Consider the following 21,562-nt stretch of genomic DNA (forward strand, 5'->3'; position numbering starts at 1 on the left):
CCCTGCTCCTTGCATCCTCTCTATATACACGCTGCTGCCACTTCGGAGTGATGCCCTCCATCCCGGTGGTTCTCTGAGCTTTGGACCAGGCTGGCAGTTGCAGCAGCCTCCTTGGAGAGCAGACATCTGCCCTGCATGAGCCCTGCATGAGCCCGCCTGGTGGTAATCTTACTGAAGCTGAGGTTTTTGCAGAGGCAGCGCCGCTTCTGCTGTTGTTTATTCCTCTGTTTGAGCATCTGAAATGGCGTTTCCAATGGAGCCTGCGTGGATGATGCTTGTTTAACTCCCCCGCTGAGTCACTGCTTTCCCAAATGGAGCTTGATTCCTGGTGGATGGGCTTTGTGCACAACATGGGAGCCCTTTGTATCGCAGTTGAAGGCCGTTAGGAGCAGCATGGGGAGCAAGCCCTGCCCCAGCCTGGTACAGAGGGAGCTTGGGGGCTCCTCTCAAGCACAGTTCTGCCTAGAGGTGTCCATGCAGATAGTGCTTCTCATAAACAGCGAGCTATATTTAGAAGGTCCTCTGCCTCCATCACTGCTGCAAAATGCTGTTCCAGATTCCTTGATCTAGTAGTTAGAAACCATCTCTTAATTTCCAGCCTAAACTAATTTCTGACCACTTTATACTCATTTGTTCTTGTGCCAATATTGTGTTTTTGCTTAGAGAGCTCTTCTCTCTCCTTGGAATTTCCCTCCCCTTTCCCCAGTGTTTACAGAGTGCAGTCACATCACTGCTTGGCCTGGATAAACAAGTCCAGCTCCTCTTCCCCCCTCTTCCCCCCCAAAGCACCACCAGCGTTGTGCCAACAGCTTGTGCAGCAGCGTTAGCACATGCTTCTTCCCAAAGGCCTGCAGCCTCTTTGCTTAGATTCTTGCATGGATTGTGTTTGTCTTTTGCATGCATGCATGCGTTGAAGTGGTACCAAACAGAGGTCAGAGGGCTGGATCTGTGAGCATGATTTGTGCTGCAGGATGAGAATTGGGTCTGTGACAGTGTTGTACTGATGGGGAACAGACCGCAGAGTCTGTGCTGAGCTGGGCTCCTGCTCTGCTGCTGAGGTGTGGGGAGGTGCAGGAGTCTGTGCCGGAGAAGGAGCAGTCTGCCAGCAGGTGTGGGGCTCTGAGGGTGCCCTAAAGCTGATGGATGGGGAGGGGCGGAGATGGGGACGTGTCCATTTTATAGCTGTCCAGGAATGGAGCTTCCATGTGGTGCTGCTCCATGTGGCTTCTGTCAGGAAGCCCAGAGTGTCGGGTTAGCTGAGCACAGTGCACTGACACAAAATGGTTGTCTTAAGTGCCTGCAGACAGCAGTGTTCACTAGGACCAAAGGAGAGAAGGGAAAGGCCGTGAGAGTCAGAGCATGTGGGTGCAGGAAGAGCTGCCTGCTGCATTTCCACAGATCGTGAACCACCCTGTACTGGCTGGTGGGAGCTGAAGGGGCTCTCTCTGTTTCCAGGATGAGTGGCCTCTGGCCCAGTTAGTGCTCAAACATTTCACTCTGAAGGGCTCTCCTGGCGCAGAGGGAATTTTCCTCACTGCAGATTTCTTGGGTGCAACATGGGCAGTGTCCCTCCGTCACCCTATAGTTCATCACTGCAGTGTGCAAGAAGGGTGCTGAGATGGACTAAGCAATGTGGCGTCACAGGTGGTGGGGCAGGACCTCCCTCCGCCTGTTTGGCTGCAAACCTTCCCCATCTCATCCAGCCTCAGGCACAGCCTGTGGGTCTTGGCTGGGGGGCTGTGGCCTGGGTGAGGTGCAGGATGGGTGTAGGAAGGCTTAGATGCGGTGCTGGGGTTTTGAGGATGGTGTGAAGGATGTCACTCAGTTGCTCCCTGGGCTGTGCTGCAGGTGCTGGAAGAGAAGCCGTCGGGACTTCTTGTTGCCTCCCTGCAAGCCAAGGACCCTGACGAGGGTGAGAATGGGACCATCACCTACTCACTAATAGGTATGAGCTGCCAGCCTGGCTTTTCTGCCTCTGCTCCCTGCCATGCAGCTGCGTCCCTCAGAGGCAGATGGATGCTCTGCCACAGCACATTCTCTCCTGCATCCCCACATTCTCTCCTGCATCCCCACATGCCTCCCCCCTCCCCCTCCTCTCTGCAGCATTTCACCCTCTCTCCGCAGGAGCCTGGGCAGAGCGTTTCACGCTGCACACTGCCACTGGGGAGCTGCGGACTGCCACGGTGCTGCGCCGATCCGACCGTGCTGAGTACGTCTTCACCGTGACAGCCAGCGATCGGGGCATGGTGCCCTGCAGCACCTCAGCCGTCGTTCGTATTCAGGTACCCAGCGTCCCAGCCGCTCTCGTCCCTGCACCACCCACCCCTTGCTCAGCTCTCGAAGGACACCGCGTAGCTCCTTGGCAGCATTCCTCTCTACCATCCTTACTCTCCGCCACCTTCTTCCCAGAGCAGCCACTGCCTGTTGCTTCAGCCTGACTGTCTGTGTGGAGGACCCGGGATGGGAAAGGATGGGGTCTGGCTGCCGTTGTGCACATACCCTCATTCACAGAGTCACCAACATCAGTATTAGTGGTAAACACTTGTCTTCTCCAGGCTTGCACAGCCCGCCCTGTCCTGGATATGCTGTTGTGGGAGAGATCTTAGAATTCTCCTGCCTGGAGACATTAATTCTTCCTGGCGTGTTTTTTCTCCGGACATGTGGGGTTTTCTTCATGTCTGCCTAACTGTGGTGCTCGCTGTCTGGTGCGTTGGCTCAGATAGCCAAGTCCTGTCTCTGTTGTTAGTAATGAGCTTAATTGTACAGAGGACTCCAGTTTCCCCCCAGCCATGCACTTTCATGGTGTGCCGTTTCACATCCTGTCGTGTTGTTGCAGTTCCCATCACCACTTGATGTTCTTGTTTGATGTTCTGCTGCACAGAGAGTGCAGGCAGTGCCCTGTAACACTGTCAGCGAGCCCATCATGTACACAGCTTTCTTTTATTATTATATTAAGTTAGACCTGCTGTATTTCCTTTGTGCTCGAGGAGAGAAGCCCTGTGCTGGACTGGCACATCTGCCTTTAGCCATTCCACGACACGTTTTAAAAACATTTCCTTTTTATGCATGACTGTAGCTGTTCTTGTCTTTGAAGTTCTTCTGCGGCCTTCGAAGTAATGAGACCAGGCTGAAGTGCTTGTTGGCATTGCGGTGATGGAGCTATTTGCTTGACAGTCCCTGGTTCTGATACTCCTCCAGGTTGATGGTTTTGCTGGATTCTCTTTTCCCCAGCTCTTTCACATGAGTGCGCTGAGTTTTTCGAGACACGTTCCCATCAGATGACACTATTGCTTTTCACTCTCATCCCTGAATTAGTATCAGTATCTTTAATTAGAGTAATAATAGCATTTATGTATCTTTGGATCATACTAAGCTTCCTTCTCTGTACCTCATCTGATTGTTCCTTCTCTTCAGAACTGTTTCTGCTGGCATCTGTTTCATTACAGCACCTAACCCACTCACAGGGTCACAGCACGGCTGAGGCTGTAGGTGCCTCTGTGTCCATCTGGTCCACTCCCTCTGCATGGCCACCCCGAGCTGTTTGCTCTGAACCACAGCCATGATTTTTGAAGGTCTCCGTGGATGGAGACCCCACTGTCTCTCTTGGCAGCCTGTGCCAGTGCTCAGTTACCCACCCCATACAGAAGGACTTCTTGGTGTTAAGATGGAATCTGCTCTGCTCTCAATTGTGCCCAATGCCTCTGGGTGCCACAGAGAAGAGACATACACTCTCTCTTCAGATACCTGTGTCACCGGTGCCTCAGACCTCCTCTTCTCAGTCAGCAGCTCTGTCCTTACCTGCCATAGCTCCGCAAATGAAGTTTGTCTTTCACCCTGTCAAGCTTTTGCTCATTTTCCATGTATTTTTCAGGCCACAAGACTTGTGACCTGGCTGCCCTAAACCCGCAGTCTGTATGTCCCCACTCCACTGGCTTCCCAGCGTCCCTCCCAGAGCGTGTCCCTCACTGCTGCCTCTCCTCATAGGTGCTGCCATCCTCCCGCTTGCTGCCCAGACCTGATGCTACGGTGCTGACGCTGCAGCCCCTGGAGGGGGTCAGGCCTGGCTCTGTGATCGGCTCAGTGGCCCCCCCTGATGCCCCTGCACGGGGACAGCTGACCTACACGGTGGTAGGAGGTGGTGGGGATGGCACTTTTGTTGTTGACAGTGTGACAGGGGAGATCTATGCTGCCCGGGAGCTGGATTATGAAGCCGGGGCACGGCACACGCTGCAAGTGAGCGCTGAGGACACGCAGCACGGCTACCCATCCAGCCGGCTGGTGCTGGTACAGATCCACGTGCAGGACTGCAACGACCAGGCGCCCACCTTCCCCGAAGACCCCATCACCATTGTGGTGCCTGAGAATGCGCAGGCTGGCTCATCTGTTTTCACCTTCCAGGCTCTGGATGGGGACGGGGTGGGCCCGAACAGTCAGGTGCGCTACGCCCTGCTGCGCCAGGAGCCCCCGGGGGCCCCTTTCCAGCTCGACAGCCGCTCAGGGCTGCTGAGCCTTCGGCAGAGCCTCGACCGTGAGGCTGTGGCCTCCTTCCTCCTGGTGGTGGAGGCCACGGACCAGGCCCGCAACATCAGCCAGCGCCGCTCGTCTGCTGTGACAGCGCGTGTCTTCGTGACCGACGTGAACGACAACGCGCCCGTGTTCCTGTCACCCGCTGCTGTCAGCGTCATGGAGGACCGGCCAACGGGGTTTGTGGCTCTGCACGTGGTGGCCCAGGACAACGACCTGGGAGAGAATGGGAGAGTGAGCTACTCGCTGCGAGCAGGCAACAGCGACGGCCGCTTCCACCTTAACCCCAGCACAGGTGAGAGCCTGGGGAGGGTGCAGGGTGACACTGGGAGCGTGAGGCCTGGGGAGGCTGCAGGCACATGTGGAGGTGTTGCACGGTGCACAGGAGAGCGTGGGCCGGAGAGCTCGGATCACCTGGAGGTGTGAAGAACTTGTGGAGTGCACACCTAGCTGGGGTGACCCTGCTGTCTTGAGACCTGGCCGTCCCTGGCTCCATCCCTGCAGACTTGCAGCATCTCTGTCCTGGGAGTGGTTGGTCTCAGAGCCATATGGTCTCAGCTCACCCCTCTCCCTGTGTCTGTAGGTGCTCTCTCTGTTGTGCGGGCTCTGAACCGTGAGGAGGTGGTGCAACACAACTTGACTGTGGTGGCTGCTGATCATGGCTTCCCACGCCGCTCGGCCACGCAGCTACTCTCCATACTGGTGATGGATGTCAACGATGAAGCTCCCACCTTTGAGAAGCCTGAGTATGAGGCGCAGGTCATGGAGAACCTCCCAGCTGGCAGCCCTGTCCTGCAGGTGCTGGCCACAGACCGGGACCTGGGTGAGGATGCAGGGCTCACTCAGGGTCCTTCTGGAGACACAGCACACAGGACGGGATGTGCTCCCTCCTGACTGTTTTGGAGCACGTTTGACCATGGAGGGAGGGACTATCACCTGGCCTAGCAATGAGGGATGGGACAGACCTGGGGAGAAGCTGAAGATGAGAACAGAGACTGCAGTTCCCTCTGTTTCCCAAGTCAGTGCCCTTTGTTCTTTGTAGATTCCTTGTCCTGTCTTCCACAAACTGAACAGTGCTGAGGCCTCCCTCCACCACACATCTCTCTCCACACCTTTACTTGCCAAGGCGTGAGATCACCCTCTTCCACAGTGTGACCCCTGGGAGGGAAGAAGTATAGGGCTGTGAGCCGAGTGAGAGGTTCTTGGTGTTGCTACTGGGTTACCTTCAAACATGCTCCTCCTGCAGGTGCCAACGGGCAGGTGACCTATGGAGGTCTCTCTGGGGGGCCGTTCTCCATCCACCCGCAGACGGGTCTCATTGTCACCACACATCCCTTGGACCGTGAGGAGCAGGAGCAGCACGTGCTGATGGGTATGTGATGTGCTGTGCTGGTGCATGGGAGGGAGCAGCAGGCATTGGGGAGGGAGAGGTGGAGAACACGGAGCAGGCAGATGCACTTTCTCCACTGTTGGGACAGAGTGGCATTGCAAGGAGAACAAGACTTGGGAAGTAATGGGGGCTTGTGGGGCACACAGAGTTGTTGGATGATTTGAGCATACAGAAATGCCCATGCTCCCATTCTTGGCTACCCTGTGACTGCATGTGATGGCATTGCTAGCAGCTCCCAGTCTGTGGTGTAATCTGCAGCACTCTTGCTGTGTTCCTGCAGTCTATGCCCGGGATGGTGGCCTGCCCCCCAACCTCTCCAAGGCAACTGTGCGGATCACAGTAGGGGATGAAAATGACCACACACCACAGCTGGAGAGTGAGTCCTGCTCTGTGGAGGTCCCTGAGAACCAAAGCCGTGTGGCACTCTACACCCTGCGTGCCACTGACCCCGATGGAGGCGAGAACGGGCGCTTGGAGTACCGCGTGGCAGGTGAGAGCACAGGGACACGGGGAGCTCTGTAGCTTCTTTCTTAAGGAGAGTAATGGCTGTTCACCACGGGTTGCCAGGAGTTCTGGGATGCATCACCTGTGGCAATTCCTGTTCTGCATCATTGCGCTCCTGCCCTGGACCATGAGTAGCTGTTCTCTTCTGTCACCTTCTAATTCCTGTCTGTTTCCCCAGGTTCAAACTAGCTTCATACCTCTCTTGCTTGCTCTGGCCTGTGGAATTTACAGATTGCCAAGTCTTTGCTGTTTTGCCATGTCTTACTGTGGCGTGGCACTGTTCTGTGAGCTGGTGGAGTTTGTTCTGGCACAACACACATACTCACACACACACTGGGGCCTTATAGACACCAGCTCATTCTACCATCCCAAGCAGCATAGTCCAGGACCCTCTCTGTGCCAATTTCAAGTTTCAGTCACGCTGTCTTGCTAATCTTTCTCTTTTCTAGATGGAGATCCTGAGCAGGATTTCATCCTAGACCCCATCTCTGGTGTCCTCTCCACTGCACGTGCCCTTGACCGAGAGCAAGTTGCTTTCTACAGCCTCACAGTAGTGGTTCAAGACCACGGCACGCCACCACGCAGTGCAACCATGTCAGTGAACGTGCGGGTGTTGGACTTAAATGACAATGCTCCTGGTTTTGCTCAAGCCAGCTATGTGGTGGAGGTGCCCGAGGACTTGCCAGTTGGTTCCCTGGTGCTGCAGCTGGAAGCTGAGGATCCTGATGAGGGCACCAATGGGCAGGTCACCTACTACCTGGGCAACGAGTCCCTGGGCATGTTCCAGGTAGAGCCACAGACTGGAAGCATCAGAAGTGCCCAGGAGTTGGACCGGGAACGCCAGCCAAGTTACAGCTTTCTGGCCAAGGCTGTGGACTCAGCACCATGGGAGCCTAAAAGCGCAGCTGTGCGTGTCACGGTCACGGTGCGGGATGTCAACGACCACGCTCCTGCCTTCCTGCACAGCCCAGTCACCGTCACTTTGTCTCGCCACACGCCACTCAAGCAAGTTGTGGCCACCATGAGGGCAGAGGACAGGGATGCAGGTGCCAATGCCTCCATTCTGTATCGCCTTGCCACCCCGAACTCAGCCTTCTCAATCAACTCCTACACAGGGGATATCCAGCTGCTGCAGCCCCTGAGCTCACTCAGCCAGCGCCAGCGGACACTCTTCATCCTGGCCACCGACCTGGGGCAGCCAGCGCTTTCCTCTACTGGTGTGGTGGTGATCCATTTGCAGGAAGAGCCCTACCGGGGGCTGCGCTTTCCCCGCAGCACCAATGAAGTGATCCTGCCAGAAAATGCTGCTCCAGGTATCTGCTGGGCAGAGTGCTCAGCACAAACTGAGATGGGGTGGGATGGGATGGGATGGGATGGGATGGGATGGGATGGGATGGGATGGGAGGTGGGTGCCAAGCTAGAATAGTTCCATAAGCTGGAACTCAGACCAGGGAGCACTGCAGGGTCTTAGGAAGTTGTGTTATGCTTTGGGTAGACCCAGGGGATGACAGGGCCTGGCTGGGGGTGATAATCCTGTGAGCTTTTGCCTCAAGATGCTTTGATCACAATGCACCCAATAGGTGCCCAGTTGCTGCTGGAATGGCTGCAGGGTTCAGACTGAGACCATAGAAGGGTCATAGACAGGCCCCAGGAGTGTTGTCTCCCAGCCCAGAGTTTGCCATTGGTTCTCACATATTTTGACAGCAATGTCATCAGGCAGGGCTGTGTTCATGTGGTATAACATGTGTTACCACCCTGATCCTTAGTGTGCCCTGAGACTGCTGCCCATTCAACACTGCTTCCTTTATCTCCAGGTACTGCTGTCACAAGCATCCAAGCTGTGCACATGGGGGGCTCTTCTGGGCGCATCACATACAGCATTATCAGCGGCAACGAGAAGAATGCTTTCCTTATCCAGCCCAGTTCAGGTACAGCACCAGAACCACACAGGTTGGAGTTGTCTGTGCTCTGTCAGTGCCTGCTCAGCTATCACAGTGTTCAGGGTCCACCAAAGGCACAGGAATGCAGTTTACACCTCTATACTACTAAATTCAATAGTGTTAGTATTCATGCTAGACGCCATCCTGTCAGTGTTCTGAGGATGCTAGTACAGTTCCTAGCAAAATACTGGTTCCTGCTTATTGGACCTTTCCTCCAAAATTCACACGCCCTGCTCAGGGGTTAGCAGAGGCCACGACCATCGTTAAGAGATGATCTGGATGTGCTCCTGCCTTAGACAGCAACACTATGGCCAAGTGACACATCCCAGGTGGGATCTCGGATCCAGGCAGCTGGGCTGCCATGTCTTATTCTCCAGTGTGCATCTTAGCTGCTGTGACTGCAGCACTGCTGGGTGGTTATGGCTGCGTGGTCCCAAAGGTGACAAAAAATGGTGAACAACTCACTGACCTGTGGGTGTTTCTAAGGGAGCCTTCCCTCTGCACCACTGTGCTCTGAGCAGTCAGCAGATGCTGAACATAACAGTGGTGTTTGTGGGTGGTTGATAGCCCAGTAAAGCAGTGATCAGGCTGCAGGGTACTGCCCAGTGATTCTAGGCAAGCTGGTGTTGGTTGCACCACAAGCTTCGAAGGGCAGCCTTGGAAGGGCTGCATTTCCCTTGACATCAAGGAAGTCCTGGCTGAGTGTGAGGGGAGGGCAGACTTTGCTTGCCCTGCAGTTTGGAAGAGGCTGGGATATGAGAAGGTCTGCAGAGCACAGAGGTCAGGGATTGGAAGGGACCTCAAAGGATCATCGAGGAACACCCAGACCAGGGCACACAGGAACACCCAGATCTGGTCACACAGGAACACATCCAGGAGGGTTTTGAATGGCTCCAGAGAAAGAGACCCCACAGCCCCTCTGGGCAGCCCATTCCAGTGTTTCCTCACCCTCACTGTGAAGTTTTTTTGCATATTTATGTGGAACCTCCTCTCTTCCAATCTGCACCCATTGCCCCTTGTCCTGTCATTGGATGTCACTGAGAAGAGCCTGGCTCCATCCTCCTGACACTCACCCTTTACATATTTATAAACATTAATGAGGTCACCCCTCAGTCTCCTCCAAACTGAAGAGCCCCAGCCCAGTGGTGTCACAGAACATCCCCTGCCATGTCCCTGTGATCCCTGTCCTGTCAGATTCCTGCTTGTCTCTGGGCTGTGTGTGCCAGCAGTTCCCCAGCCACCCTGGGCATGCCTTGGCTGTGCCTCGGTTGCTGTTGCACTTCATCTCAGTGAGGAACGTTCCCTCCACCAAAGTGCCCAGAACACAGGATTTTTCCCTTCTCAGGTCTCATTTGTCTGCCTGGGGAGCACATCTCTGCTTTCTCCTTGTGCAGCAGGCTGCACACTGTGACTGGATGTGGGTTCTGGAGCACCATGAAGATGGGGCAGGCATGGCACAGCTCAGTGTGGCTCTCCAGCCCCCTGGCTGCCAGCAGTGGCACACGGTGCCCTTGGCTTTAAGCTGTGCTGCAACAACACGCCAGTTTCTCCTCGTTATGTTTGGATGCATCACTGGGAATGCTGCCAGTCATTAGTATAGAATAGCATAGCACAGCATAGAACAGAACAGAAGGGAACTACAAAGACCACTGAAACCAAATCCCTGACCACCTCAGGGATAAACAAAAGTTAGAGCTTATTATTGAGGCATTATCCAAAGCCTCCTGAACACCAGCAGGGATGTGGCATCGACCATCTCTCCCTGAAGCCCGATCCAGTGTCTGACCAGCCTCATGATAGAGATGTTTCCTAATGCCCATCCTGAACCTCCCCGTGCCCAGCTCTGTGCTGTGCCCATGCACCCTGCCTCTCCCCTGGCCTTCCAGTCCTTTTTTATCAGTTTTGTTGCCCTCATCTGGATGCTTTTGGGTAACTTGGCATGCTTTTGTATTGTGCAGCCCAGAACTGCACACAGTAGTCAAGGTGAGGCCACACCAATGCTAAATATAGCAGGAGAATCACTTCTTTTGACCGTCTGGCTGTGCTGTGTTTAATGCACCCCAGCACACAGTTCTGGCTGCCCGAGTACACTGCTGGCTCACACTGAGCCTGCTGTCACCAGCAGCCCCAGGTTCCTTCCTGCAGAGCTGCTGTCCAGCCTGTGCCTGCTTCCAATGTTACTCCATCCCAGGTGCCGAACCTGACATTTTCCTTTGTTTAACGTCATGCTGCTGCTGAATACCTGATGCACTAATTACCTACATCTGTTTTAGTGGATCTTTTAGGAGCCCCATGGTCTTATCATAGAATCACAGAACGGCCTGGGTTGCAAAGGCCCACAGTGCTCATCCATTCCAACCCTCTGCTGTGTGCAGGGTCACCATCCAGCAGCCCAGGCTGCCCAGAGCCACATCCAGCCTGGCCTTGAATGCCTGCAGGGATGGGGCATCCACAGCCTCCCCAGGAAACCAGGACAGAATTGTGTCATTGCCAGAGTCCATGCTTATGTGGATGTGTGTCCTCAGGCCCCTTGCAGGAGAACTATTTGCAGCCCTTCAGTCTCTTTGTATGGATTCAGAATAGACAAATAGTGCAGATAGCTGACTTTAGGCTAGGGCTTGATGAGCTAGCTCTGCAGTATGGGGCTCGACGTGGGGCAGTTCTCATCTAAACTGGCAATTTCAAGCTCAGGGAGGGTAGATTTAGGTTAGATATAAGGAAAAAAACTTACAGTGATGGTGGTGAGGCACTGAGCAGGTTACCCGGTGTTGTGGTTGATGCCCCATCTCTGGAGACTTCACAAACGAGGCTGAATCAGACCCTGGGCAGCCTGATGGAGCTGTGGTGTCCCTGTGCAGTGCAGGGCAGTTGGACTGGATGGCCTGTAAAGGTCCCTTCCAACTCTAAGGATTCTGTGATTCTATGATTCTATACCAGATGATGTTCCCACTGGGAAGACTATTGCATGCTTTAATGTTAATGGAAGGTGTCTGTCCTGAGCACTGTGCAGAATTTATCAGCAGAGCATCTCACTTTGACTCGTGAGAAGGTTTTTGGTTTGAAGGAAGCTCAGTAGGCTTCTGCTTAGAGTTAGGGTACTGGTTAGGCTGCGGTTGGACTTGATCTTCAAGGTCTTTTCTAACCTGGGTAATTCTGTGATTCTATGATTCTGTTTGAGAATGGATAGACTGACAGAGGGATGGACTAAGTGCAAGGGAACAACAGCGGTGAGGGCCAGGCATGCTAGTGCATCACTTGCCCCTTCTCCCCCCACCCTGCTCTCTCTCCAGGTGCCATCTCAGTTCAGGACTCCAGCAGCCTGGATTTTGAGGCCAGCCCTCGGCTGCGCCTTGTGGTCCAGGCAGAGACAACAGCTTCCTTCGGCTTTATGGCCATAAACCTCAATCTGCAAGATGTGAATGACAACTTGCCACGCTTCCAGCTGCAGAACTACGTGGCATTCATCTGGGAGTCGCAGAGCTATGACTCCCCAGTCATCCAGGTAGCACTGGGGGCAAAAACAGGGACAGCAGTTCCCCTGGCTGCCTCTGTCAGGAGGAGGAGGTGGGCTGTGCCTAAGGCTGGCACCTGTGGATCCATATGTCTAGCTTTGGAGATCCGTTGTTTACAGGGCTCCAGATTGCACTGCTGAATCTCTCCTATGGCTTTGCAGGTCCTAGCAGATGATCTGGATCAGGGAATGAATGGGCAGGTGACTTACGCCATCAACCAGTCCCTACCAATGACAGGCTTATACCACATCGATCCTCAGACCGGCACCATCACTACGGCTGCCATCCTGGACAGGGAGATCTGGTCCCAGACACGGTGAGTAGGGCCAGACCAACTTGTACCAGATATGAAAAGGACATAGGAGCAGCATCTCTGGGGATGCAGAGGGTACTTTGCTACTTGGTGCCACACCACTATCGCTAAATAGCAGGAACCTGGACTAAGTGGTAACCTGGGTATCAAATGAGGGTGTGACAGATGGCCGTGAGATGAGCCTGAGCTCAGCCTGGCCTTTGCAAATCTGAGCAGGCTGTGGAGGGGGCAGTGGTCTCTTCAGTAGTTGCATCCGTTTCCTTTCCTGCCTGTTTAATCCAGGTTAGATCTGTTCAATTTCTGCTCACTCCCACACATTCCACCCTCCTGCCCTACCACGTGTCCCCCAGCAGCTGTGAATTGTCCTCAACCCTTCTGCAAATCCCCTTGCATTCACTCCAGGTCTTATGGGTCCCTCACCACACATTCATCCTCCAGTCAAACCACAGCCATGTAAGATGAGTTTACGTTCTCCCCTATCTCTTGAACGTAAGAGAACATGGCACAGATACAAGGAACAACTTCCCCCACCTCACCCAGACCTCATTCCCTTTGCCATATCCATGCTTCACTGCTTCACATCTACCTCCCCTTTTCCAAGGCCTAGAAATACCTATGGTCCACTCAAAGCGAGGCTCCCTGTGTTCCCTAGTTCCCAAATATGCCCCAAACACTGACATCTGTCCCCTGCTCCCCCCATTTGCTCTGCCCAGCTCTTCTCCCATACACATCCCAGACTCCTGCCCCTTTCACAGACTGAAAACGCTGTGGGTGCATCCGCTGCCCTCCCCTTGCAAAAGCCCCCAGCTGTGCACGTGTACATGCCATGTGTGTGCATTAATCCACTGCCTACCAGGTGCTCCATACGCTTGTGCCCACATGCGCAGCCTGCTCATATGCTCTAGGTGCTGGACGAAAACCCGCTGCCCTCTGAATACACACCCAGATGTGCATCCTGTGCTCCTGATAGGTGCACATCCATTGACCCTCTCCAGACGCTCTGTACACATCCATTGCCGCATACACTCCAGATTTCTGTGCACAATTTTCCTACAACATGTGCATACTCCAGCCTGTGTACACGTGCGGTGTCCTCCTGCTCCAGATGCTGTGTGTGTGCACTGGTCGTGACCCTCGTGCTGTGCCTTTGTGCTTTCCTGCAGCCTGGTGGTAACAGCGATGGACAGAGGGACGCCCCCTCTGGTGGGCTCTGCTACGCTGACAGTTGTGGTGATGGACATCAATGACAACAGCCCCACCATCCCATTTCCGTGGGAGGTGCGGGTCCCAGAAAGTAAGTGCTGCTCAGCCCTATGAGGTAATGTGTCACTAACAGCGGGATCAGAGTTGTGGTGGATGCTTGTGGGTGGGAGAGAAGCCCCCAGCAGGCCTGTTCCCTCGCTGAGGGCTGGCTTGTGCTGGACCTTTGACTGTCCTTCACTGAGCCCCCCAGCACTGCCCCCTCTGTGACGTCCTGGTGCCATCGGGTTGTGCAGCTGCGTGTCTTGAGGGAACCAGCTGAACTCAGCTCCTCCCTGGCCCCAAAGCACGAGGGCTCTGGTTGCACACCCCTGCCCTGCCAGCTTCCTGCCCCTGGCATTCATTCCCTGTCCCCCTGCCTGACTCCCAGGACCTGCCCCTTCACCGTCAGCATCTCCCTGCTGTCCCCGTGTGAGTCGGTGCCTCTGAGGAGATGGGGATGCTGGCTCACACCCCACCTTTCCACAGACATGCTGCTTGGCACCCAGATCGCCCAGCTGACAGGGAATGACGTGGACTCCGGCCCAGCACTCTCCTACACCCTCGTGCTGGATGGTGATGCTGTGGGCACGTTCAGTGTGCTGCGCTATGGGGGGCGCATTGCCCTGACGGGGCCGCTGGACTATGAGCAGCGCAGCCACTACACCCTCACACTGCGAGCCTCTGACACCCGCCACGAGACCGAGGCCAACCTCACCGTCATCGTGGAAGACATGAATGACAACGCACCAGCCTTCAGCCAGGCCTTCTACCAGGTACTGCCCACATCACTCATGAGCATGTGTGTAATAGACTGTGCTGGCTGACCCAAACAAGCCCCGCTGCTGCCCTTGTGTCCTGCCTGGCTCTCCTGGCCTTGTGGGGCACAGAGATCACTTTGAAGAGGGAATTGATCCTGTCCTGATCCCTGTCCTTCTGGCCCACATCCCAGCACCCCTCCTGCTGTCACTGCAGTGTGGTCAGAAGGCTGAAACCAAGCACACAGCAGTGGGATCAGCAGAGAAAAACATCAGTACCTAGATCCTCTGGTAGCTCAGAAGTCGCACAGACTAGGCTGTGTTCTATGCATGTGGGAAAGGTGCCTACAGGTGCCACCCATGTCCTTGGTGCAGAGATGGGAAGTCCTTGGCTAGCATTGCACTGGGTTACTCTGGCCGTGACTGCCCCAGCCAGCTCCAGGCTTTCTCTCAGCCCCACTGGCCAGCTCAAGGAGAATGGGGACAGTGCCCACATGAAGACCCAGTGCTGACCAGGGCTTCCTCCTCTTCCAGGTGACATTGCCAGAGCACACTCCTGCAGGGACCATCCTTCTCACCGTGAGCGCCACCGACATGGACTCCGGCAACAACGGGGACATCACCTTCCACCTGGCCGTGCCCAGCCTTGACGTTGCAATTGACCCCAGCAATGGTGCGTGGGGCTGGCTGCTATGGGGGGGCTCATGCTGTGGGTTGCTCCGGCAGCTCCTGCAGAGGAAGGGGCCCTCGTGCCCCCCTTCACCAGGCCTGCTGTGGCCAAGGAGGCAGAGGTGGGGGTGTGGCCACCACACCCCACCACCACAGCATCCCACATGCCTGTCCCTCCAGCCAACAGCCATAACACCTTGTCAGGCTCCCTGCTGCCCCCCCATGCTGACTCTGTCTTTGTGCTCTCACAGGGACCCTGTTCACCATCCGACCAGTGGAATTCGATGCCAACCAGCCCACCCTGGAACTGGTGGTGGAAGCCCGTGACCACGGCTCCCCCAGCCTCTCATCTTGGGCCACGGTTCAGCTTCAGGTGCTTGATGTGAATGACCACAGCCCCATCTTCCAGGTGCCACACTACAACGCCAGCGTCCCTGAGGACCTGCGGCCAGGAACCACTGTGCTGACGCTGGACGCAGGTGATGCCGACCTCTCCCGAGAGAACGCCGGCTTCGACTACACCATTGTCAGTGGCAACGGTGGCAATGCCTTCCAGGTGGAGAGCCGGGTGGCCTGGGCAGGTGGGCAGCTCCGCACACAGGGTGCGTTGGTGCTTGTGGAGCCCTTAGATTTTGAGGCCATCCCAGTCTACAATCTCACTGTGGCTGCCTTGGACCGGGGCCTGCCGCAGCGCAGCACCACAGTGCCTGTGCTCATCACCGTGCAGGACGTCAATGACAACCCACCTGTGTTTGCCCGAGCTGAATACCGCACGGCAGTGAGCGAGAGCACGCCTCCTGGCACAGAGCTGCTGCGCGTGATGGCCCACGACGCCGACTCAGGGCCCCGCGGCCATGTTCACTACACCATCAGCTCAGGGGACCAGCACGGGCTCTTCCAGATCCATGAGAGCACAGGTGCCCTGTGCCTGGCACGGCCCCTGGACCGGGAGACACAGGCGTTGCACGCTCTTGTGGTGCAGGCCATGGATGTGCCAGGTGGGCACTTCGCTCTGGTGCCTGTAGCCATCGAGGTGAAGGATGTCAATGACAACAAGCCGTACTTCCCAGTGGAGGTTCTTAGTGCCAGCATGCGGGAGAACCTGCCGCCGGGCACACTTGTGACCACCCTGCGTGCCATCGACACTGACACCGGGGTGTTTGGGGAGCTGCAGTATGCCGTACTGGAGCAGCCAGTGGGGGGACCCGGCGTGGCAGAGGGCCGAGACGCCTTCGCCATCAACAGCAGCTCCGGGGAGCTGCGCTCCCGGCTCACCTTCGACTATGAGCGAGCCAAGGCCTTCCAGCTCCTCGTCAGGGCCACAGATGCCGGCAACGCCTCTGCTACAGTGACTGTGCGGGTGCTGGTGACCGGGGAGGATGAGTACGATCCCATCTTCCTGAGCCCCTCCTTCAGCTTTGAGGTCCCTGAGGGTGCCCGCAAAGGGCAGAGCATTGGGCGGGTCCTGGCCACAGATGAGGACGAGGGGGCTGACGGCGTTGTGCTGTACAACCTGGCCAAGCCCTCGCCGTACTTTGCCATCAACCAGACTACAGGCAGCATCTACCTGCGGGTGGACAGCCAGCCCCAGGCCGGGGCTGGGCGCGCCAAGAGGGAGCCCCGTGAGATGAGCCTTGAGGTGCAGGCGCGCAGCCCGCTGCCAGCCTCCCGTTCAGCCTCTGCTCAGGTCACCATCGACGTCACGCACACCTCCTTCGGCCTGGCTCCGGATCTCAACCTGCTGCTGGTGGCCGTGGCTGCCTCGCTGGGCGTCGTGGTAGTGCTGGCTGCTGTGGCCATTGTGCTGGCGCTGGTCCGCTCCCGTCACCGCCGGGGCCACGAGAAGACAGAGGGGGATCGGCCACTGGCCCACGTGCAAAGCAGTTCTCTGCAGAAGCTGGGCCACGAGGAGCCAGCACTGCCTGGGGCTGAGCACATCTACCACCAAGCACTGCCGGGGTATGGGGGGGAACCAGCGGGGCCCTATACGCGGGGCGGCTCCCTGGATCCCTCACACTCCAGTGGCAGAGGCTCTGCTGAGGCAGCTGAGGATGATGAGATCCGGATGATCAACGAGTACCCACGTGTGGCCAGCATCACAGCATCCATGCAGGAGCACATTTCGGCCCGCGGCCCCGACTCCGGCATCCAGCAGGATGCTGACCAGCTGTCCGACATCTCCTGTGAGCCGGCCGCCCTGGAAAGCTCCCAGTGGTTCAAGAGCAAGAAGGGCTCTGGGCTGCTGCTACCAGGGCCCACGTCGCAGCTGTACCGCGAGGATGGGGGAGGCAGTGCCTTCCTTGGTGTGCGCTGTGGCCTCAGCGTCTCCTCCCAGCCCCAGGACTATACCTTCCCAGAGGATGGCAAGCCCTCTGTGGATGGCTCGCTCACCGCCATTGTGGCCAGTGACGAGGAGCTCCGTGGCAGCTACAATTGGGATTACCTGCTGAACTGGTGCCCCCAGTTCCAGCCGCTGGCCAGCGTCTTCACGGAGATCGCCCGCCTCAAGGATGAGAGCTCCCTGCGCAAGCCGTTCCCGACCAAGCCCAAGGCAGAGCCCAAGCCTCGCATCGACCCCCCACCCCTCATCACCTCTGTGGCCCACCCGGGAGCCAAGTCTGTGCCCCCCAAGCCGCCAGCGGGCAGGACCTTCCCGCACCCGTCATCGCTGCGCCGCTCGCCCATCAGCCACGAGGGCTCCATCTCGTCCTCTGCCATGTCACCCAGTTTCTCCCCCTCGCTCTCCCCACTGGCCGCCCGCTCCCCTGTGGTCTCTCCCTTTGGCATCTCACAGGGCCCCTCCGCCTCCACCATCAGCGCCGAGCACTCACTGGAGCCCTCTGAGGAGGCTGAGCTCAGGATTTAGACCTGGGCCCATAGACTTCCCCGCCAGCCCCTGTAGACACGGGGCCAAGAGCGGGGCCCAGCCGAGGGCTGCTCGGCACGGTACTGGTTTGGCTTCCCCAGCACCTTGCCCGTTCCAGGGCCCCACATGCTGTGGGTTCCCATGTGCTTTGGGACTGCTGACTCTTGTCACTCCCTGTGGTCTGGCAGATTCAATGCTCGTTCTGATGCCCTGTGGACTGCTGAGCCCAGCGCCAGCACCCCAAGGCATGGTTCCTTGTACTGCTCGTGGTGTCCCAGAGCAGTGCCTGGCACGCTGCTGCTTTGTGGTACTCCGTGCTCTGAGAGGGGCTGGGAGCACAGCGCTGCTTCCTGCCCTGCTGGGTCCGAGCGCTGCCGCCTGCAGCCCCTGCTCGGTCCCGTCCAGCTGCCCCAGCCATGCAGCAGTGAGGGGCTGGCCCGTCCCTGCTGGCCCTGTCCCTGTGGGAGCTCCCAGGGCCGGGGTCTCACTGCTCAGCTGGCACAGCTGCAGCAGCCTGCGGGTCTGCGGGAAGCAGCGGGGCTGACCCTGCTTGGTGATGGTCTGAAACATCCCAGGCCTAAATGGACAGGGAGGAGAAGGCAGTGCCCATTATCTGCTTACCTGTCCGTGGCTGGTGGGGGGAAAGGGCACCTGTCAGGGTCCCACAGGCCTCTCCACCTCCCACCTCTGCATCTGCCCTACCTAAGGGTTCACGGTCCCAGGGCTGAGGGCCTTGGGCCATGGCTGCTTGGCGGCCCTTTGGGGCTGTAGATTGGCATCAGGCACAGGTAATGCCGGCGTACCAGGCTGGCAGCACTGCTGGCTGGAGAAGCAGTGCCAGAACTGCTTCAGCTGACCCCAGGACGGCCCAGCCCTGGGAAAGTCACCAGCACGGCTGCTCTGTGACCTCTCACTCTGTCTGCCCCTGGCCTAGTGTCCAGCCCACAGCTGCAGGAGAGCATGGGCGGGGGTACCCCAAAAAGCCATGTGGCTGTAGCCATGAGGCTGACACGGTGGCAGCCAGCATGTTGTCCTGATACAATGTGGGATGTGGGCAGCGGGGCTCCCAGGAGCCTGCAGTGCTCACCAGGATGAGCTGGGACACCAGGGCCACCTCCACAGCATGGGTGGCTGCGGGATCCCCAATCCCTGTGCCCATCCATCTGTGCAGCAGCTGCATTGCACTGCTCCTTCATGTCACACTGTGGGAATAGGCAGAGCCGCACATCCCTGGGGCTGGTCCCCATCCTCACACCAGCACTGTTTGCAGCTGGTGTGAGCTCACAACTGGTGTCAGCCCCGCACAGCGCTCACCTCAGCCCGCAGCACGTCGTGGCCCTGGGCCTGCTGTGCTTGTGCCAGGTGCTGCAGCCCTGGGTGCTCAGGCTGCTGTGATCCGTACATACACAGCTACAGGTGCAGAGTGGGGATCAGGAGCTGAGCATGCGAGCCACGGCAGCCCCAAATGTGCAGCCTGGGAGGACTCCCAGCTGTCTGAGAAGGGGATCTGGGGCTGCTTTTGGAGCATTGGAATTTCCTTCCTATCACACTTTTCCTACAGCCACTCCATAGCATCAAGTGCAAATCCTGTGTGCACCGTTGGCTGCACCCTCATTGGTCACCCCAGCCCCAAGTATTTATCACAGCAGCCAAAAGCCACTTTTGCCCACTGCCCCTGTGCGTCCCACTCAGAACCGCCTGTGCCTGCAGCCCCATCTCTGCTCACCACAGGTCCCAGCACAGCCCTGCACCCCAGCACCGCGCTGCCCCACACCCCACATCCCCGTGATGCCGACAGGTCCCCAGTGCTGGCAGCTCTGGGAGCTGCCTTGGCTGACAAGGCCAGAATCAAGTTGCACCAGGGAGGCCGTGGGGCCAGACCTGTGGCCGTGGGGAGCTGAGGTGGCTCCGGGAGGGGAGGATGTGTTCCACTTTGCTCAGTACAGGGGTGACCCAGAGGCACCCGAGGGGCTGCCTGAGCCCTGCACAGTGCCGGGGTGGCTGAGCAGCCCCACTCCTCTCTGCATGTTGGGATGGGTCACCCCTGCATGCCACATAGGGTAGGGTCAGACACATGGCCTCACTTTGGTGTGGGGTTGCAGCCACGTGCTGCTGAGCCCAGCCAGGAGCCGAGCCTCCAGTTATTTATTTTTACACATTGTACTATGATTCCTGTTTTCTACTTTGTTTGTACTTTTGTATCGTGTCTCGCTGAGCTGCATGTATTGGGCGCTGCTTGTCGGCCCACACACTGGGCTGCTCCAGCACAGCCTGGACCCAAGTGCCAACTTCTCAAAGAAATGCCTTAATAAACCACACTTGTTTGTACAGAGCTCGACTGAGAGAATCTTACAATCCTCAGAGTTGGAAGAGACCTTTCATGGTCATCCAGCCCAACTCCCCTGCAATGAATGGGGATGTCCACAGCTACTTCAGGTTGCCCAGAGCCTGATCCAGCCTCAATTGGTATCATCATTGCTGCTGTGTGTGTATCCCGTGCTGGCACTGTGGCTCTACAGGTTCTGGGCAGAAGCGCTGTCAGGGCTGGTGGATGGGAGGCAGCGCTGGGGAACCCAGCAACGAGCATGTGGCAGAGCTGGGGCTGCTGGGGGCACAGTGCTGCTTTCTGTCCTTGGGCAGCTCCAGGATCCCTGCAGCTCTGGGATCCCTGCTGCCCAGCACAGCTGCCTCCTGGCCTTGACCAAGAGGGGACGTGCAGCAATCTCAGACGTCAGCACAACAAAGGACGGAGAGAGAGATTGCGTAACACACACTGTGGGCGTGCTCTGGATGCCCAGTTCCTCCAGCAAGGTGTGCTGCAGCTGTACCTGCCCCTGCATTGCTGCACGCATGCAGGCTTGGCCACCGCCCTCACCAAGATGCACATCTGCATGCATGGCCACATGGGGCTCATCTGCTCACCCCATGGCTGCACTGTACATGTCTCTTCTCGGTGGCTGCATTTGCAGGTTTTACTCTTAGTGGCTGCCAGGCCCGGCAGGTGAGGTTGCACCACTCCATGCATCCAGGTCACGTCCAAAAAGCAGCTTCATCACCCCGTGTGCACAGCCCATAATCACACAGCGAGAGCAGCCATCCTTTGTTTATGCCAGGATTGCCCAATCCTGGCTGTGCGGTGGTTTCCCACAAACCCAGCACACCCAGTGGATCTCCCAGTGCTATTTATACACGAAAGACACAGAGTTGGTTGTTTTTCTGGCCTATCCTGGCGATGGGTGCTCAGTGATTTACACCCAATTAGAGCCATGCTGACTCTGCACTTCTGCAATCAAACGTGCTCAGGGGAGGGGTCTTCACTTGGGCAGGACTCTGTCGCTCGTGGATGTGATTTTCAGTGTTCCAATGAAGGTGGTTTGGCTGAAGATATATAGACCCAACACTCAGACCCTCGAGGCACAGCCCCACTGCAGCCGGCATCTGGATTCTCTCGCCTTCAGTTCCCCTACGCAGACACACACAGACACCCCGGGGGGCTCAGCTCAGCCCAGACTCTGCTCTCGGGCAGCAAACTGGGACTGCTCTGCTCCCTCCTGCTGCAGGCTCAGCCCCAGGCGCACAGCCCAGCTCCCGGGGCACTCTGCCCATTGCCCAGAATGAGGCTGCTGGGAAGGACATGAACTGACACCCCACACCCACCTGCTAAGAGCTGGCACTGTGTGCCCGGGGACATGGGATCCGACTGTAGCTGCTGACACAGCTTCCGAGGATACACAGGCACAGAAAATAGAGCCCCGGGAAAATACTTGGCAGTGGGGTTTAAGCAGCAGACAGGGCAGGTTGTGCTACTGTCCAACAGGGCATAGCCAAACAAATGTGCATTTACAGC

General features: G+C 57.1%; 1 protein-coding gene across 2 annotated transcripts in view; it reads left to right on the forward strand.

Annotated features, from left to right (window-relative positions):
* Window positions 1-20,047, forward strand: part of DCHS1 (dachsous cadherin-related 1) — a 75,405-nt gene extending 55,358 nt beyond the window's left edge. For both annotated transcript variants that reach the window (XM_032442289.1, XM_015852535.2), the window contains exons 8-21: window positions 1,849-1,945; window positions 2,125-2,282; window positions 3,985-4,819; window positions 5,108-5,347; window positions 5,771-5,896; window positions 6,195-6,404; window positions 6,868-7,731; window positions 8,233-8,346; window positions 11,649-11,860; window positions 12,032-12,186; window positions 13,347-13,477; window positions 13,912-14,198; window positions 14,715-14,853; window positions 15,101-20,047. In XM_032442289.1, the coding sequence (XP_032298180.1) occupies window positions 1,849-1,945; window positions 2,125-2,282; window positions 3,985-4,819; window positions 5,108-5,347; window positions 5,771-5,896; window positions 6,195-6,404; window positions 6,868-7,731; window positions 8,233-8,346; window positions 11,649-11,860; window positions 12,032-12,186; window positions 13,347-13,477; window positions 13,912-14,198; window positions 14,715-14,853; window positions 15,101-17,715 (6,183 nt within the window). In that variant the 3' untranslated portion in view covers window positions 17,716-20,047. The remainder of the gene's footprint in view (window positions 1-1,848; window positions 1,946-2,124; window positions 2,283-3,984; window positions 4,820-5,107; window positions 5,348-5,770; window positions 5,897-6,194; window positions 6,405-6,867; window positions 7,732-8,232; window positions 8,347-11,648; window positions 11,861-12,031; window positions 12,187-13,346; window positions 13,478-13,911; window positions 14,199-14,714; window positions 14,854-15,100) is intronic.
* The last annotated feature ends 1,515 nt before the right edge of the window (window positions 20,048-21,562 follow it).

This window comes from Coturnix japonica, chromosome 1, assembly GCF_001577835.2.
Source record: "Coturnix japonica isolate 7356 chromosome 1, Coturnix japonica 2.1, whole genome shotgun sequence".
NCBI lineage: Eukaryota > Metazoa > Chordata > Aves > Galliformes > Phasianidae > Coturnix > Coturnix japonica.